We start from the raw sequence: 18,627 nt of genomic DNA on the forward strand, positions 1-18,627 counted from the left end.
ACCTTCGCCACTTTTATTATTATTTTGTATTATTTTCGTTGTTGTTGATAATAATAAAAATACGTAACAGTAATAATGATGATGTTAAAAATATTACAATAAGAAGAAGAAGAAAAAGGAGAATAATGGAACTAGACTGTTGACATTCACAATCCTTCACGACGTTGTCGTAGGACTTGTATTTTGAAAAGCCGTGCAACTGGCGGCCATTGCTGCACGAACGATTGTATTGCTGTTGTCACACTTTGTGTACTAGCTAGAAAGCTAAATAGAATAAAGTACATCAGACTGGAAGAAAGAACAAAATAAACAAACTGGTGAGAGAATTAATTGCGTTTACGACACATAAACTTGAAATATAATAACAAACGCGTTTGACATTAAGTCGGTTGTTATATCATTTTTTAATATTACACAAAGATCAAGCTAACTTAGCTAGCATAATTGCTTTCTGTATTTACACCAGCTAGCTTACTGGGTAGCAGCTCACTCCACAAGTAGCGCTCTTAGCTGGTTAGCTTAGCTCAATTGGCACAAGATTTTCTCTTATGTTTTTTTATGATCAGCTATGAATCCTCGGGGATGTATATTTTGAGCATCGGCTAGAATTGATGAGATCGCTTCCTAATAAGTTAGCGTTAAAGACTAGCTGGCAGGCTACAGATGTGTGATTTAGCTAGCTAGCTAATGATTCTTGTCACGAGAACAAAAATCAATGTGTCACTTGAAAAGATCCTCTACTGCTGAAAGGCTTGTTTCCAAGAACGTAATGATGTGTCCTGGCGACATTTAAATGCACCGGGTTAATACACATGTGTTTCATCGATTAATTTTGTTTGTGATGGCTGAATATGTCGCCTTCCTCTTATGTTTCTTACAGGGTTTGACCAGAGATACGCGCGTTGTGCGGTGTTAAACTAACAGTGTGCCTGTGATACTGTTATTAGGAAGGGCTCAGCAGTGCCTGGCAGCCCAGGGAGCCACTGCCTGAGTCCCTCGAGCTAGTCAAGAACCAACTGGACATGAGCGCCACAAAAGGAGGCCTGGTCATTTTCACTGCCAACTCCAACCCCTCCAGCAGGGAGCTGGGTAAAAGGATCGCAGAGTATGTTGCTGTTGCAATAGCTCCATTCCCATTTTTAAGATCACGTTTACTAAACGTGGTTTTGTGTCAGATCTGTAGCCTTAAGTTGTTAGGTCTTGTAGATTGTGAAATGCTTTTAAAGCAGAATAAGTGGGAACAGTATATTGCCAACATGCATATACATTATGGAACTGATAAACTGAAAAAGGTATGTGCACAGTGAGTACACCAACATTTGAGGGAAAGTTCAATTGAATGCCTTTTTCAAATCACTGTGATGTCATTGGTTTTTATGGGTCACATTGTCTTCGTGTCATTCATACCAACCACGTCTCTCTGTTTCCTCACAGGCGGTTGGGTGTGGAGCTGGGCAAGGTGCAGGTCTATCAGGAAGCTAATAGAGGTGAGATTGAAAGGATTGTTGTTGTTCTTTTAATGTTCTTCTATTGTCCTAAATGTGCTTGATCATCTTAATAATGGCTCTTTTGTCTCTACACAGAAACACGGGTTCAGATCCAGGAGTCAGTGCGTGGTAAAGATGTCTTCATCATTCAGACTGTGTCCAAGTAAGACACAAAACCGTTTTTTATATTATTTTAAACACAGCATTCTTCATGGATTCAGTGCCAAATGTTATTGCTCTCAATCACCTGCACAGATTGCAGAATGGGAATTGCAGATTGCAGAATAATTTAGTATTTGCTTAATGGTTTTCACCTTATCTCCCCTACAATAATTTCTCTGTCCCAATAATAACTGATGATTTAATTTTCTTAATGGTCTGGGTTAATAGTTTTGGGAAATCCCCTCACATGCAAACAACTGAGCAGGTTCTTTCTCTGCTTTTTCCATACAGGGATGTTAATACAACCATCATGGAGCTGCTTATTATGGTGTACGCGTGTAGGACCTCGTGTGCCCACAACATCATTGGCGTCATCCCCTACTTCCCTTACAGTAAACAGAGCAAGATGAGAAAGAGGGGCTCCATCGTCTCCAAGCTCCTGGCCTCCATGATGTGTAAAGCAGGTGAAGCTCTTACTGCTGCTCTGCTTTAGTCTCTGTGCCATGGAAAAAAAGAGCACCAGAACGTTTTGATTTCAAACCCTGATTTCTTTTCAACTTCGCCCAGGTCTGACGCATCTCATCACTATGGATTTGCACCAGAAGGAGATCCAGGGATTCTTCAACATTCCGGTGGACAACCTGCGAGCGTCTCCGTTCCTGCTGCAGTACATTCAGGAAGAGGTGGGTCTGCTGCAGTGAGTCAGAGGCATGTAGCCAGCGTTGTTCAGATCTGTGATTGCAAGGTATGGAGTAAATATTCAACTATCCATAAGCACCTTTGCTTTTTCTGTTATTAATGTCTAACTTCTAGTCAACGGCTTGCCCAGTCCAGTGTAAAGTCCAAGCGTATTCAACACATGGGTCTCGGACTATGTGCATGTCCAGCACTACTACCAGTGCTTCATGTCCCCTTGTCCTTGCAGATCCCTGACTACAGGAATGCTGTAATTGTAGCCAAGTCTCCGGCATCAGCAAAGAGGTTTGTTTCCGTTTGTGCCCATGCAGTCCGTGTCGATAGAACACGTTTGCTGTGGAGAAAACGACCTGTGACCTTTGCTCTGTGCCTTCGCAGGGCCCAGTCGTTCGCGGAGCGGCTCCGGTTAGGCATTGCTGTGATCCACGGAGAAGCTCAGGACGCAGAGTCTGATCTCGTGGACGGACGGCATTCTCCACCTACCGTGAAGAACGTTGCTGCCATCCATCCGAGTTTGGAGATACCCTGTGAGCACCTTTCTTATTTGGTTAAAATCTGCCCCTCATGGCTTGTCTTACTGGATGATATTTACATTGTTCTAAATTCACATTGTTTCTTTTTTGTGCTTATTACAGTGCTAATTCCAAAAGAAAAGCCTCCAATAACTGTTGTGGGAGACGTGGGTGGTCGGATTGCCATTATTGTGGTGAGGTTTACAGATGGTTTAAAGTCTTAATAGCACCTTGGTAGAGAGCTTTTGTAACAGTGGCATTTTCCAGGATCTTTTACTGTCTGATGGTTTGGTTTGGGACTCTCTCTTGAAGGATGATATCATAGATGATGTGGATAGTTTTTTGGCAGCAGCTGAGACACTGAAGGAACGAGGTGCCTACAAAATCTTTGTCATGGCCACTCACGGAATCCTCTCTTCTGATGCGCCTCGTCTCATAGAGGAGTCTGCTATCGATGAGGTGTGTAGTTCAGATCAATTCAACTTTAATGTCAAACACGGGGCTTTTTAGTACAAAATTCTAAAACACTGTCAGGAAAATCTCCAGTGCAGCTGTATGAGCCAATAAGACAAGACAGTAGACATACACAAAGACAGTAGGATAGCTGCATAGAATAGCTGACTGATCTGTTGCAAAAAGGAAGATATTGTATGTTTGGTGTTGGTTTAAATAGTTGGTTTTTTGTTTGTTTACCCTCCAACTGTGTAGGTTGTCGTCACAAACACCATTCCACACGAGATTCAGAAACTGCAGTGTCCAAAGATCAAGACAGTTGATATCAGCATGATCCTGTCGGAGGCCATCCGTCGCATCCACAACGGAGAGTCCATGTCCTATTTGTTTCGCAACATCGGCCTGGATGACTGAAGGCCTGCTGGGCTCCTGCCCCATCACTGCCATTTGCATAATGTGCACAAAGGCCCAATTAATTTCTCTTGTGTGTACAAGGTGGCCAAACTTCCAAAATGCATTTTTTCTTAACCAAATCGGTTTGTTTTTGTTTCTTGCTCAGTGTGTTGTGTGCTTGCCACATCAATGTGTGTTTTGTGCTCAGAGGCCATAGATCAGTTTTGTGCTCACTCTTTAATAACTGAAGTAATGGAGAAAATAACCACCTTGATACTGTCGAACTTGAATTCTCCTTTCTCGGTCGCTGATTTGTAATGATTTAAGGAAAAGAAAACACTGGATTTGCCCGAGTTACTGGATTTGAATGCTTTATTGATGCCCCTTGGATATGTGATCTGAATGATGTGTAAGAGATGAGAGGGGTTCTTTATTAACGTCTGTCTGATTGTCCATCGTTTTGGGAAAGGCTGAACTCTGTGTGGCCGACCATAACAGACAACATGCTAGTCATCCTTTTAGCTCTATGCCATAATACAGTATACCAGTGCCAGTGCCTCAGGCCTTGTGTAATAGCAGTGCCACTAGACAATAACTCTGCTTTGGAGAGTGCTAGGCAGCACATATGTTAGACTGAATGAATATTCATTTCATACAGATTAAATGTGAGTTTCCAAATGTAGTGTTGGACTGCTGCTTAAGGTAGATGTAGATATTCATAATAATGTATGCAGCTGATTGTCATGCTAAAATATTTAATTAATCCTTCAGCTAATGGAAGCTGATTTGCTTTAGCCAATGTGAGGACAGCAGGATCAGTCTGGTTCCATAGCCCAGTGGTCATGATGCTGTGTTGTTGCTGTAGAGAATGTGATTGAAGAAGAGATGCAGGGTTTTTGGTACTAATCCTCTGGGCTTTTTATGTTTGTTCACCACATTCTGATGATGAAAAAATCACAAAGGGCATCACACTCTGATTATATTGCGTGTGTCTGCTATAAGGTTATTCGTTTACAGGTTCACAGACTATAGCAGTTGGGTCTCTAGAGGGCACCCATTTCACAGAATTTGTTCATGCTATTGCATGTCAAATAACTTTGGGGTGCGGTAGCTGTGTGTGTCGCTCGAATGCCTCTTGGCACTTCTGCTGAGATCCTGGTGGTCATATTGTGTGTGGAGTAACTGTATGGGTGGGGGAAGCCCCTATGAGTCTATGTGTCTCGAGCACAACATGCCTTCACACCTGGTCATGGGAAATGGTGAAGGCACGCGGTGGAATATCCCTGCATTGTCTCCTGGGCTAGTTCAGAATTTTTTATAGACACTCTGCAGGGTTTGGAGTGTTTTTTTGTACATATTGTTAGGCAGTGAGACCAACTTGATGCCTTTTATACAGACCACCTAAATGCTTTTATAATTTCTCATTTCTGGGAATGAGAGATCGTATTTCTGGATAAGCAATTCAATACATATGTATCCAGAAAACGGGTCCATGACAATAACAGTTCTTGATTACAGACTTAGAATAATATGGTGGTAGACAACCTTTGGTGTTACCAAGAGAACATGAACTGCACCACCCTGTTTCATGAGGAACTTCTAAATCTGTCTGGTATTTATTCCTCTTTCTTTTGCTAACAGCACTGAAAAACATGCTGTTTTTTATTTGCCCAACTGGAAATGAAATTAGCTGACACTTATGTATCATATTTATTCACTGTCTTAGAAATAACTTTTGACTTGTGTCTTGCTCATCACATTGGAAAACCCCATAGCGGTCTTTAGACGTGCTTCTATCTGCCAATAGACCATTGTGTGCATCACTGTATCTGTGTTTGGTTCTTGAATAAAAAAAAAAATAATGTTTTCCCCTCTTGAACTTTTGAAGAACTGCTCTTTAAATAAGCATATGTATAGCAGTTTCTTTCTTTTAATACGTGTTTAATTAAAGAACCACTGTAAAAGCTTTTGCTGTGATGGCTGAGTATTTTGAACTGCAAGTGATATGTCTAAAACAATTAGCATTATTCATTCTGCCCATGTCTAATGCTCTAAGAGTTCAGCCCCTTATTATGAACGGCTGAGCTGACATTTGTTGCTCTTGCTCTGCTCTGTAATGGTTTGTCACTGCAGTCTTTGCTGCTGGAATTTGCCTGAGGCAGCCGATATGACATATTTGCTTACTGTAAAAAGCTCGTACAGGTCCTTCTGGAAGAATAGGTTAATTCATCACTGTTGCTCAAAAATGTACCTCCTCCCACACTATTACAATCCTTGCAATCTCCCATCTTTACATTTTTGAACAAGGTGTAATGTGTAGTTAGCACAAAGCCTTGCTGTATGGTGTTTTTGGGGCGGGATGCCACCATCAACTCCGTGCAGGCGAGTTTACAATCACGTGGTCATTGCAGGAAGTGCCATGTATCAACAGCTCTGTTGAAATGGTGTTTTATGAAGGTTGGCTTTCACTAATTAGTCTTCTATAAGCTTCGTCATAAGTACACATACCTGTAGGTGTGTATCTCTAGGTAAGGCTTGTAATTAGTCCCAAAGTGCTCATCTAAGCTTACCCACCCATATTATACTAAACATTTTACTATGTAAAAAGTAAAGAAAATGCAGAGGTTTTGACTCTTTTAGCATGTTTAAAGATACCTCGGTTTTTCCATCCTCAGCTGTCCAGGATCAAACCAGGAAAACGTACATTATCGTTTATTAGTTTATTAGTTTATTATCTGCACATGAGGTAATTTAATAAAGGCTTCTGCTTGTTTACTTTCCAGTCACGGCATACAGCATGGTCCTGCTCAGCTGAGGCACTCCACATCTCCATATAAATATCTAATCATAGGTCCAATCATACAGCTTTCGCTGGGTGATGCAAATATAAGTCTAATTTGCAAGACACTACGTGAGAGTAGGTGGTGAGAAAACCTGCGATGGGGGCGGAGCCAGGTTCCAAGTTTGAGTGCACCGAGGGGATCAAAATCACTTTCACATCACAAGTGGTCACAGGCCACACTTGGGTCAGTGTCAAAGCGTCAACCAGCAGAACGAGAACTTTTGCAACTCTGGGTGTGACAGCTCATTTTCACATTTTGTAAATGTCTAATATCTTAGTGGAGTAAACGTAAAAAAATAGATGACTCATAAAAAAAAAAAAAACTTTAAACCCTTTTTTTAAAGGATATTTATCCATATTTTTAAAGCACCTGCCAAATGTTTACTCTTGTTCATCCCCCTTAATACTTTCAGTCACATTTGAGAAACTGATTTGAGAAGATCCTGTCATTTTGTCCTTTAAACTTCTAATTGTTTTTGGAAAGGATGTGCTAGGGGAGGAAGGGCTATCTTCCGCTGCCAACGTGCTTCGCGGCCCCGGCTTGTGCTGCCCTAATTGGACAGCCCTTCGTCTTCGTCCACGTTGTTTCTGGGGAGTGCGTGCCTGAGGGTGTCCGAGGTGAGCTTGGCATGGCTGGGTCGGGGCTGCGTCACTGGGTGATCGCTCCCCAGCTCTGCTCTGCACCAGTTGCCCTCTGTGTGGAAGCTTGTGGCCTCCAAGCATGTGGGCGGCAGGCTTTGTGGGAACACTACTGACTTGTAGTTTGGTGTCAGGTGCTTTAAATGAACCAACCCTGGCTTTTTTTGAGGCTTGACGTGACTGTGAGAAACAATACACTTATGTTTAAATGAGATATTTCCTAACAGTGCTTTCTGATTTTAACTGTGTACTGCTGTCACCATGCATCATAGCTTTTTATTTTTAGTTATTAGTTTTAAAACAACAAATAAAGGTAATACAGGTTTATTAATTAGATGGATCTAAAAAGGAATCCTTACCTTCTTCATATTTTGCTTGATCTCAGGTTTTGCCTCAGGCTGGTTCTTAAACTCGTGACTAATATGTTCTAGTACTGGTTCCTCCTTTCCGAACACCCCTGGGGAGGATGGTTGCTTCTTTATTGAAGAACACGTGTTTGCACTGCCCTTCATTTCAGCCTGTGGTTTCTGTGCTGGCAGCTCAACTTTGCAGCTTTCCTTGACAGTGTTCTCCTTAAGCTCTGATCCAGGGTTGCTGACATAGCCTGCCTGCTGAAGGTCAGAATACTTTATGATCATCTGCTCTTCATCATCAGTAAGCCAAGGGTTGGAGGGAGGTTTATCATCCTCTTCATGTAGTCTTTTATCACCCGGGTCGCTCTGAAAAGGCATGTGGAGAACATCGTCTTCCTCTCGGACTCGATGGTGCTTGACATGGTGCTCAGCTGCTGATCTGTGGTCTGATGTGTGGGATGCTGAGTGGAGTTCAGGCTTCACTTCAGTCCCAACGTCTGGAACTATGGACTGAGTCTGGCTGCCCGGCTCAGCCTGCTCTACGGGTGCAGGTTGTTTGTCATGCATCACTTCATGTGTTTTGTTCTCTGGTGCATGTGATTCATCACTCTCCCTCGTTTCCTTGGATTGGAAACAAACCATATTGTTTACTACTGAATATGGTTCGGGTGGCAGTTTTTCGACCTTCACATCTTGCCGTTCCGCCTTGTCGGATGCTACCCGTGTGACGGTCTTAGCTTTCCATGAGACTCCATGTTCTCTGCTCTCTGATCCTGGCTCTGCAGATGGGTCTGCACCAGCGTCTGCTTCTGGTGGTTGCTGCTCATTGGCTTTGCCAGCCGGATCAGACGGTTCATTGGTTCTGTTGGCTGGAACTTCTCTTGTTGCCTCCAGCTCCGAGCTCTTGTGAACCCTCATCCCTGTCGTCGCTTGACATGTGCCCTGCTCCTGCGATCCGGAATGGGGCTGGATCTCTTCCGTTTCTTTCAGGATCTCGTGTCTTGAGCAAGCCGTTATTGTGCCATCTGGCCCCTGCTGGAGCTGCAGTGTTAGAGAGGACATGCAGTGGGTGGGTGTGAGATTAGACTCATCTAGGCCCTGGTTCTGCTCTGACAGCCCAATGCTGAGCTGCGTTCCTTTAGCCGTGCCTTCAAACCCAGAATCAACAGGAAAAGAGTCACTGCACTCAAAGTATTCCTCTGATGTGGAGGAAGAAGAAGAATTGTGATTAGGAGTCTTGGAATAATCTTTGACTCTCTGATTATCTCCGTCTGCTGTTTTACTAGTGAAGGACTCTGTATCCTTGTTGCAGCTTTGGCTGCCTGAGGTAGCTTCTGTAAATGATGCACGAGTTACTTTGGGCGATGGTGATGGTGGTTCACATTCAACACTGAAAGGCGATGTTTCAGGATATGATGGCCGATTCTCTGATATTTTGGCGGTATGCTGTTCACTACTCAAGCAGGCTGGGATGTCTTCCCCAGTGCTCCGACTCAAAGCATGGATTTCTTCTATTTGCTCAGCAGAGGCGTCCATGTGCTTTTCCATGTCATGTGCTTCAGGCGACTCCATCTTGTCCTTGACGTCGTTCTGAGCTTCTTGCTGGGACCCTTCATTGTGGCTGTGAGGTTGCATTTGTTCCAGAGGTTCACCATGTGTAGTCTTTTCTACTGGGATAGTTTGATGATGTGGATCATTAACTAGAACACTAGCAGGAGAAAGGAACTCGGGTGTAGATCTAGCACAAGCTCGGTCAGGCAGTGTCTGGGAGTGGAAGGTTTCCTTGAATCTAATGGCATGTGAGACCTCTGAATGCACGAGGTGGGTTTCTGTTTTTTTGTATTGTCTTAAATTAATGAAGCCAATGACATCCTTTGGTGGGTCAGGCATTGGCCAAAGAGGTAGATAGTGGATCATATTGACCTTTTCCAGGTGAAGTAGCCCAGGATGAATTAATGGAACCTCTGGGCCCCCTTTCGTTTGTTTACAGTTTTCAGTCTTGGCTGTGTCCTTCCCAGAAGGCATGCAGTTACTGTTGGCAGTAGCACTGCTGGAAACCAGAGCATATTTTGGGTTGATGAGCTTCAGGGCTAAGTTGGCTGAAGGAAAGAGAACAGGTGCTGTCTGAGGGGGTGGTTCTGGCTTGGGCTCAGTGTCCAGATTAAGCTTGTGTAGGTTTACAGCATTAGACATCACATACAGGTCTTGGAACAACTTATCAAAGGCATCAACGACTTGACCAGAGAGCACAGTGATGATGTTTCTGTCTATTCGAGAGGAAGTCCATGTGAAACTGAAATGGGAAAAAAAGCCTTTTGGATTTGAATTGAGGACTACCTGAAAAAAATAGTCCTAGTCATCCATATTAATCAAAGGTCACCAAATAAGAGAACGCGGAACGCTGAACTCTTTATCCAAAAGTAAAAACCAGATCTGATATCTGCACTCTCATCCTGCTTGGCCTCACATGACCTTTGAAGAACTGTTACCCAGGAAAACTAGACTGTCAACACCTGTCTCACCTGTAAGATCCGGACACTGCTTTGTCTCCGTCAACATACATAAACCTTTGATTTTGGCTTCCACATACTTTCTTAGCCGTGCGTGTGAGAAACTCCATTCCTCTAATGCTGCGCACTCTCAGGTTCTATGTTAAAAGCAAACAAAAATAAAAACAAAGCCAAAATAAACAGCAGACTACACAGTACATATAACCATTTACAATGGGCACAATTACATTGTGCACAGGTGAAAGTGGCTCCCTTGAACAATGAAAAGAATGTTTCTGACACTCTTTCTGGGAATATTATTCATGCAGGACAAAAACACGCTGGAGATAAAAGTTGTGTATCATGTGTGAATATTTCCAGAGTTCTGCATTGCTAGGAAATCTACAATCTAAAGCACTGTTCCTGTATTCATGTGTGTTTCTTTCACGCTTGTGATGATAGCATCAACTAGACACAATGGGACATTAAATAAAAGGGACAACCCAAAAGTAAGCTATATATATATTACAAAACTATAATAGTTCACCATTCGGTAATAAAACCATCCAGTAATAAAACAATGAGATTTTATGACAATGTCAGAAATTATTTTGTGTGCTTTTTTGTTTTGCGTACTGTATAGGTGTGTGAACAGGTTCAACACGATTTCATTCCTTTGGGGTTCTGCAGATAGGTGACTTTACTTCAATAGCAATACATGCAAAACAGATTACTGACGTTGGTCTGAACTTGTGCAGCTGACCAAGGCCACATTATGAGTTGTGCACAGTCTAAAACTGTGGTGTTTGAGAGGATTTCCAATAGCGGATACCACTTGTACCTTATCATTTGTTGCTTATGACAACTGGGTTTAAAGTGCATAGGTTTCTTCTCACCATTTGTCCTGTGTACACAGTAAGTGAGCGCCATTTTCCATACAGAGTATTGCAGGGCATCCTGCTTTCAGTGGACATTATCCGTTCCTTTGGAAAATCCTAACAATGCTTCGGCATGGTTATCTGGAGCTAGCAGCATTCCCCGTCAGCCTGAGCCCTTCGGGTGAGGCAGTGCTAGAGAATTAAGTGACACTTGGCTTGGGGCCAGTTTGCCTCAGGGATACCTGGACAGCTGTTCAAGTGACCATTTACAAGGTTTCTGTTTCATAATTTGCTTGAATAGTTTTTTGGCTTAGTCACTTGTAAATAATGAAGTGGTGGGTATGGTACGTTATGGTATGGTAAGATATTAAGGGATACGGTTACCTGGGCAACTGTACGACCCAGCAGTGAAAAATCTGTAAAAGAGGTGACATGCCTTGAGATGTCCTGTGTGCATTGCTGCTTTCTCGCACATTTTCAGGAAGTGGGGAACTCCAGTAGACTCCAGCATTATGTATACAGCCACTTTACGCTTGAAGCTTGCATCCAGGAGATCTTTAAAGATGTCAAGGTCTGTAAACAAGTCCATGACAATAGCAATGACCTGCCAATGGAGATTTGTAAAAGTTTCATTGCATTTTGGTTCTTCAATTCATTGTAACATCAGCAAACACATAACCACTAGGTATTTGGGGGAAACGCACCATGGCCCTTCAAGGACATACAGTATCTTGAAATATTTTACTGATGGCAAACAATTTAATAGCCCAGTGTTTACATTGCTTACTTTATGTATTTGGCATACAGAATATCACCCCCTGTGTATCATGTAAGGCCTACCAAAACAGAAAGCAATTAAGTGGACTTATTTGACTTAAGTTTACTTAGACTCGCATGTCATCAACAAGTTTAATCGATGGTAAATGAAAGTCCTTATATAGCCTCTTGAACACACATAGTCTACTGGCTCCATATGATCTTACCTTTTGCGCTTGGACAATCATCTTTCTGACAATCTCTTTAATATGTGTCTGACCCTCCAGGGGCGGTTGTGCGTATACGTTGACACGGGTCACACCGCGGTAAGATGTCCAAGATGGCCAGCCTATGTCCAGATCTGGAAGCGTATAGTCGGAACGGTCTGGCCAGTATTGGAGAGATAATTCCGTCCCGTCGCTGTCCTCTATATAATCAGGGGAACCCGGACTATACAGTTCCACGGATCTGGTCAGTTGAGCGAGTTCCAGTTCGGATAAAAATGGACGAATACTTTTGGTTTTAACGTACTCCTCAAAGCTTTCCTGGCCATTTTCTATAAGGGTTTCCAGCGCAAATCTTTGGTCCTCACTGTAGAAGAACTCCGGCTTCGACTCATTAGTTCGCAAATTGACGTTGTTGTCATTCAAACACTGAATCTGAGACAAAGCCATTATCAAAGTCCCAGAAAAAAACTTTTAGTCTGACAGTTAAAATGTAATTATAGAACGAAATAGTTTATGACTTGTTATTAATTCAAACGTGATAGTTGGCTGGGGTGTATCCATAACGAGATGCACGAAGTCTGCGGTATACTGTCCTGCCGCAGATGTAACGCTGTCATTTTCTCAAACTACGATGCTGACCGGGAGCCTTACCTGCGCACACGCCCAGTCACGTGATGCAGTAACGCAGCTTTAGAACTATAGTATTTATCTAAAGTCGCTGCATGGTTGATATTTCACGAGTAATGTGCACAGCCCGAGGATATTCTGATTCTTGGCCCTTCTTCAAATATTGTTGTGTGCTGAAATATTCGCAAAGCAAACATTCCTGACGTTTCACTGCTTATGGAATTAGTTCATGCCAGTTTGAAAGGACAGCGAGTAGGGTTATTATTTGTGGATTTTGCTTCGGTATAGGACAAAAATACATAGAAGTCAAATTTGAATAAACAGCTGATTCATCGTTAAGACATTTATTTACAATTCCTACAATTGACATGATTTGAATATATGAGACAAGGGATTTTAAATAACAAAATGGCAAGAAAATATAGGACTACCTAAAATTCCATAAAGTAAATACACAAAATAATAATGGAAATAATAAAAATACACCCAAAGTAAGCTTACTAGTAGCCATAGTAAGCACGGAGAAGTTCAGTGAAGTTGAACTCTGAACCTCAGTGATGAAATCTACACCACCACAAAGAATTCTATTTAAAGGTTGATTGTGTTTTCTCTCTTAGTAATGTTTCGTCCTTTAATCTTAGGTCATAAATAGTCCAAAATTGTCTTTTTGTGATACCATCATTTTACACAGTAGTGACTAAATGAAATGATTACACAGTTTCTCACTGTTTCTCTGTCAGTTGCCAGCCGTGATTTTTACTTTTTGCATGAACACAGACGCTACACAAACTCTCTGGATGTTGCTTTCTAGCGGTCCGTATGCAAATTAGTTGCCTGGAATTAAGGTGTCATGAGAGGTCACTGGTAAATGACCTGTACATACTCTCTGGGGAAGCAGCCCACGCGGCCATGGCAACGGCCCTTCCAGTACTCCGAGTCTGAGCAGTCGAGGAGGTCGATGACATCACCTTGCAGGAAGGCCAGCTGTGAGTTGTGCTGTGTGGTGAAGTCTTGCAGTGCGCGGGCATGATGAGGCCTCTGATGGAAACGATCAAAGACACCATGAGACCTACGAGCTATGATTCATGTGTGATGTGCCCCTCCGGCTTGCAGCACTGCTATGACCTCAAACTCTGAAACACCCTTGCACAAGACCTTTCTCCAGAATTTAACACGAATTTGAAAATGTACTTCACAATTTTGGACTGATGTACTAAGTTCCTTTGCTGATATATTTCCAGATCAGATCGTATTTCAGACCTAAATGCTACTTCACGTTTGCAGTAATTTTTGCATGAAGGCCTAAACACAAACCAGAGCAGCGTGTATATATGATACACCTTTTGTGCTGATCACCACTTTTATTCTGCTCAGGCAGCCCGGCTTAATGTAGTCGCGTACACTCTATAAATATTCGACCTTAAAACGCTCATATTAAACGTTCTACTTACCCGCTGTGAGTGTTCTGTTTCTCTGAGGAAGACTGTCCTTTCTTTAGCAATGGTATTGATCTTGTAAAAGTCCACCAGCTGGTTGAGGGAGGGGAAAACCTCTTCCCAAACGTAGTAGTTCCCTTCACGCTCCTTCAGAACCTTGAAGTGCTGCACGTGATCACCGTAGCTGTTAACAGGGGGAAACTCTATTATTAACTTACCAGTTTGTTAATATATATTGTATTATTAAGATCTCAACCATATTTCATTTGAAATTCAAAGCAGTTGACGAGTTACTACAATGCACTGCAATTGTATGTATTTAAACTGAAACTAGGCTATAATAATATGTGTATCAATGCACTTTAGGAATTGCAAAAATACATTTTAGAGATAGCAAAGCTTTAGAAGTGTGCTAGACATTAAAGGTATATCCAAATGCCATGTGTCCACTTGAGTATTATCAATCTCTTTAGCTTAGGTGTAAGAGATTAAGATGCCTGTAAATGGCTGTAAGTCAGGGCCAGTGATCTCATGTAAAAAAAAACTAGTAGAAAGAAAACTGGAAAGAATTGCACACTAAAATGTAAAGATCTGGTTTGTAGTTAGACTGGTGGGAGGCTGAGCTTAATAAACCTTATTTAGAATGTAAAGACACTGACTGTTGAAATGAATAAGGAGCCACATTAAGGCTATATACCTGTCAAATAATATTAACTGGCCAATTCTCCCAATAAACACCATTTCATCTGTATGTGAAACTTGTACAAAACCATTTTCTTTGTTATGGATCATCCTTTAAGAGAGGAACATGGAAAAAGAGAATCTATCTTTCATGATTGTATCTGCTTCCTGTGCAATGGTGCATGTAGACCGCACTTCACTGGTGCTCACAGTGTGATCAAGCTCAGGACATGCACAGCTTTGACGGGGTGCATCTGTAATGATGTTCCATGACACAGTGAGTGTATGTGAACGGATGTTACAAGGTCTGTGGATCCCAATAAGATCTGTAAATGAGCACTGTGGTGGGATAATGAGTTCTCTGTACGTTCCTGACTAAGTGGATCTGGTTCATGGTCTTCTGAGGAAATGTGAAAACATTTCCTGTATTACAAAACTTAGCTTATAAGGGCTTATAATTTAGTTTCATTTTTGTGGTTCAGCTTTCCAAGTACTTTATGTCTTACTGTATCTTTATGTAGCTTACTGTATCTATATGTTTCCTGGAGGCCTTCAAAACAGTATTGTAATCATTTGATTGTAATCATTTGTTCTTATGTTTAAATTGTGAACTGAGAAGTTTGCACTCAGTGGTTAGATATAGATCTCTGCAATAAATGAGTACCCATTACCATATTTAGCTAAAGTGGTTTTTACCTGAAGTGTGTTGGAAAAACTCGCATGCAAAAATACAAGCCCACAAACAATGAGGTGGGTCCCTGAAGTGAGTCTCTGTGATTGATGTTTCAATCACTTTTATTTTTGTTTCTTGAATTTCTGAGCTTCAGGATTCTGGAACCTTTGGTACTTTACTTTTGCACATTTTGTGGATGGTGAGGCTAACGGAGTCTAGCAGCATAGAAACAGTGACCTGCTTTAACGTCCAGGTCAATGTAACGCAACCCACCGTCATCCTCTAAAGACCACTTCAAGCTTCCACCATTTTTCTCTTATAAGTCACTTGCTGGTACTTTTACCAAATAATTATCCATGGTATGTGACTTGAATCATGATTATTATTATTATTATTACAACATCTACTGGCCTGGTGTTCTGTGACACACTTTTAGACAAAGCATATGGGTGACTCACATTCAATAACCTTCTCTTCAGCCCATGATCTCTGTTGAACCTTGGGGTGTTTGCCTTTCTTGATCACATTGCAATTACAGACAAAGTGCACAACAAGAAAAAAAGTTGACTTGTCTCACTGCAGACCTCTTTTCCCTAAAGCCTACAATGTTTGCCAGCATTTGAGCAGCCCTGACTCTTTTGACCAATTAAATGGGTTTGTTGCAGATGGAGATTATAATGCTCTGTTTATGCCTACAGACATCATCTCCACATACACTGAGATGATCAACATTCTCAACCATCCGAGCCTCTCAGCCTCCCAGGGCAAGAAGGCTGCTAGCTGCACTGGGTATGATCCTGGCATCTGCTCACCAGATGCCAGTGGCATGCCGAGCAGCCTCCAGGGTCGTGGCTAGTGGGCCACGCTGTCCCCGCACCTGAGGCCAGCCAGGCTCAAGACTGGAGCAGCCGAGGGGGCTCCTGGAGCAGCGTGGCCCATTTCTAGGATGTCCCATGTGTCTGCTGCACCCAAATCTCGAATTAATGAGCAGTGGCAGATAATAACATTATACCTACAAATGAAAGAACGTGATGGATTTGAGGTGCAGTGTCTGTGTGCAGGGAATAGCTTTCCGGTGTTTTTTCTTTGTGGATAGTGGATGTGCTATTTAGTTGGCACCCATCAAAATACACTCATACAAAAGTATGAAAATTCCACTGACTTCAATGTCAGGCAGACGACAGGGTCAAAGAAGCCGGGGCAGACGCACCTGACCGATATGGAGAACTCGCCAGGTGCACTCTCGCTCTCTCGCACCAAGAATGCCCCGCACTGGCGCTGCCGCAGTCTCCCCTCAGCAACAAGCCTGGAGATTCGGCCTGCGAACCATCTGTCAACAGGAGGTCCAAGGAACAGTGTAACACTATATCTGCTGCTTTTAATAGATAAGACCTGCTTATTTAGCCAAAAACAGTGTTACATCCTGCTGCAAGTGACGCGTCTTTCCACCTTGCTTAGAGTGTTATGTCCTCTGCTGTTTTCATTGGCTACTACACAGACAAAATTATGTCTGAATGCATTTCCCAGAGTGTTGTTTGAATAATATCGAATGTGAAACAAATGTAGAAGAATGTGGTGAAGTTAAACCATATTGGTACTTACGTGTTTGGTCTTACATTGATATAGTTCTTGGGCACGTATCCCCTCCTTCCCATTAACTCAGCTGTGTACCAATTTGGATCATCTTCCATATTGGTTATCTGGCATGGAAGAAACAGCAAGTACCCTGTGATTAAACAATTGATAACAGCTGCCTTGATTTGAGTAGAGATCAACATTATCCTTGACTGCAAAGTCAAACAGCAATCTACCAAACCAAATCCCAAAGGTCTCAAGTTTACAGTCAGATATCGAAACTAAAATAAAGCTTGTTAGTCACATATATTCATCGAATTTACTAAAAACTTTCAAAATTATTTCCTCACCTTGAGTATTTCACCCTTCTGGAAGCTGAGCTCATCGCTCTCTGTGGCACGAAAGTCGTAGAGAGCCACGGCCTCCATGCTCTTACCCCCGAGCGAGAGAGGAAACCGATGCCCAGCTTAGCAGCAGGTGAGAAGAACGACAACAGCTGTGGTGGACCGAAGGAGCCGCGTGGAAGGCAGAAGCTACAACGAGGAGAGCCAGGCAGAAGCAAACGTCGTGAGGCACGCGGCGCAGACTAGAAGACTGACTGCTGGTCAGGGGAGGAAAGACTGGCCACCAGACACAATGAGAGCACATGAGCTAGATAAAAGCAGGTGAGACAGTGCTAGTGTGAAAGAGAGAGCTGAGGAGGCGAAGAAACAGAGAGATAGAGAGAGAGGGAGAGAAAGTAGACAGAGGGAGAGAGAGACAGAGAGAGAACAGAAAGAGAGAGAGAGAGAGAGAGAGAGAGAGAGAGAGAGAGAGAGAGAGAGAGAGAGTGCGTAGGCAGGGAGGGGGTGGCAGTTCCTGCCTTTGCATTTTCTCACACAAGGAAACAGCAATATGAGAAACAGGAAAACTAGAAAAAACTAGGGGTGGGGAAATAGAAGCCCCCTTGAAAATTTTCCATCATTCTGTTCATGTGTGTGTGTGTGTGCGTGTGTGTGTGTGTGTGTGTGTGTGTGTGTGTCTGTATGTGTGTGTGTGTGTGTTTACATGTATATGTAAATACATTTCTAAAAATACATGTCTTGATGTGGGTTTGACATGTATTCTTGGTCCGGTCCGCTCTGTGTGGACTTTGCATGTTCTCCCTGTGCCTGCATGGGTTAGGTTGATTGGTCACTCTAAATTGCCCATAGGTGTGAATGTGTGTGTGTGTGTGTGTGTGTGTGTGTGTGTGTGTGTGTGTGTGTGTGTGTGTGTGTGTGTGTGTGTGTGTGTGTGTGTGTGTGTGTGTGTGTGTGTGTGTGTGTGTGTGTGTGGTGGACTGGCAACCTGCCCATGGTGTACCTGCAGTTCCCCCCCACCCCCTGTCACCCTGACTAGCGGGATTAAGTGGTAAAGGTAATGAATGGATGGATGAATGGATGGATAGATGGATGGATGGATGGATGGATGGATGGATGGATAATTAGTGCCTAAATATTCATTAAATTAAAATTTACACACACAAAAAGCTTTAAAATTATGTCATAAAATTGAAGAGTATCTCATAAGAAACACATCAGAGATAGTAAGAGCATAAAGAAGACCTTACAGCCCTTGGGATGTATTCCTCACCGGAGAATCTGTGTCATAGAATCCCTCACATGCTTCACAGTAGTGACACTTACTCATGGCTCAAAGACAACATTTCATGATCTTCCCCTGAGTTTAGGGGCTCTGGTCCCTGCAACATGCCAACATAATAATAA

General features: G+C 42.6%; 3 protein-coding genes across 9 annotated transcripts; 1 reads left to right on the forward strand and 2 right to left on the reverse strand.

Annotated features, from left to right (window-relative positions):
- The first annotated feature begins 184 nt into the window (after nt 1-184).
- On the forward strand, nt 185-5,671 carry prpsap2 (phosphoribosyl pyrophosphate synthetase-associated protein 2). Of its 4 annotated transcripts, XM_077009124.1 has the most exons (11): nt 194-317; nt 948-1,105; nt 1,435-1,487; nt 1,584-1,650; nt 1,941-2,113; nt 2,217-2,332; nt 2,575-2,630; nt 2,724-2,872; nt 2,981-3,051; nt 3,170-3,316; nt 3,566-5,671. In XM_077009124.1, exons 2-11 carry the CDS (start codon nt 1,023-1,025, stop codon nt 3,722-3,724), a joined length of 1,074 nt encoding a protein of 357 aa, XP_076865239.1. In that variant the 5' UTR covers nt 194-317; nt 948-1,022; the 3' UTR covers nt 3,725-5,671. The 4 variants fall into 4 exon arrangements, with proteins under 4 accessions (XP_076865238.1, XP_076865237.1, XP_076865239.1 ...); XM_077009123.1 differs by having other exon boundaries at nt 185-317; nt 881-1,105; nt 2,724-3,051; XM_077009122.1 differs by having other exon boundaries at nt 193-317; nt 2,724-3,051.
- Nucleotides 5,285-12,734, reverse strand: fam83ga (family with sequence similarity 83 member Ga). Of its 4 annotated transcripts, none has more exons than XM_077009110.1 (5): nt 11,888-12,734; nt 11,341-11,508; nt 10,060-10,184; nt 7,544-9,830; nt 5,285-7,364 (listed from the first exon to the last, which is right to left on the reverse strand). In XM_077009110.1, exons 1-5 carry the CDS (start codon nt 12,332-12,334, stop codon nt 6,927-6,929), a joined length of 3,465 nt encoding a protein of 1,154 aa, XP_076865225.1. In that variant the 5' UTR covers nt 12,335-12,734; the 3' UTR covers nt 5,285-6,926. The 4 variants fall into 4 exon arrangements, with proteins under 4 accessions (XP_076865225.1, XP_076865228.1, XP_076865229.1 ...); XM_077009113.1 differs by having other exon boundaries at nt 11,341-11,477; nt 11,888-12,024; XM_077009114.1 differs by lacking the exon at nt 11,888-12,734 and having other exon boundaries at nt 11,289-11,475.
- A 108-nt stretch (nt 12,735-12,842) lies between these two features.
- Nucleotides 12,843-17,685, reverse strand: grapa (GRB2 related adaptor protein a). The gene is made up of 5 exons (XM_077009137.1): nt 17,230-17,685; nt 16,907-17,004; nt 16,515-16,634; nt 13,966-14,134; nt 12,843-13,552 (listed from the first exon to the last, which is right to left on the reverse strand). Exons 1-5 carry the CDS (start codon nt 17,305-17,307, stop codon nt 13,373-13,375), a joined length of 645 nt encoding a protein of 214 aa, XP_076865252.1. The 5' UTR covers nt 17,308-17,685; the 3' UTR covers nt 12,843-13,372.
- Between the last annotated feature and the right edge of the window lie 942 nt (nt 17,686-18,627).

This window comes from Brachyhypopomus gauderio, chromosome 6, assembly GCF_052324685.1.
Source record: "Brachyhypopomus gauderio isolate BG-103 chromosome 6, BGAUD_0.2, whole genome shotgun sequence".
Lineage (NCBI taxonomy): Eukaryota > Metazoa > Chordata > Actinopteri > Gymnotiformes > Hypopomidae > Brachyhypopomus > Brachyhypopomus gauderio.

Coding starts and splice junctions, on each gene's coding strand:
- prpsap2 (XM_077009123.1), top strand. CDS start 1,023: ATGAGCGCCACAAAAGGAGGCCTGGTCATTTTCACTGCCAACTCCAAC. Junction 1,651..1,940: donor ATCATTCAGACTGTGTCCAA/GTAAGACACAAA, acceptor TTTTCCATACAG/GGATGTTAATACAACCATCA. Junction 3,317..3,565: donor AGGAGTCTGCTATCGATGAG/GTGTGTAGTTCA, acceptor CCAACTGTGTAG/GTTGTCGTCACAAACACCAT.
- fam83ga (XM_077009110.1), bottom strand. CDS start 12,334: ATGGCTTTGTCTCAGATTCAGTGTTTGAATGACAACAACGTCAATTTG. Junction 11,509..11,887: donor TGATTGTCCAAGCGCAAAAG/GTAAGATCATAT, acceptor CTCCATTGGCAG/GTCATTGCTATTGTCATGGA. Junction 9,831..10,059: donor GCAGTGTCCGGATCTTACAG/GTGAGACAGGTG, acceptor TTCCCATTTCAG/TTTCACATGGACTTCCTCTC.
- grapa (XM_077009137.1), bottom strand. CDS start 17,307: ATGGAGGCCGTGGCTCTCTACGACTTTCGTGCCACAGAGAGCGATGAG. Junction 17,005..17,229: donor AGAAGGGTGAAATACTCAAG/GTGAGGAAATAA, acceptor CTTCCATGCCAG/ATAACCAATATGGAAGATGA. Junction 14,135..16,514: donor GAGTTCTCCATATCGGTCAG/GTGCGTCTGCCC, acceptor CCCTGTTAACAG/CTACGGTGATCACGTGCAGC.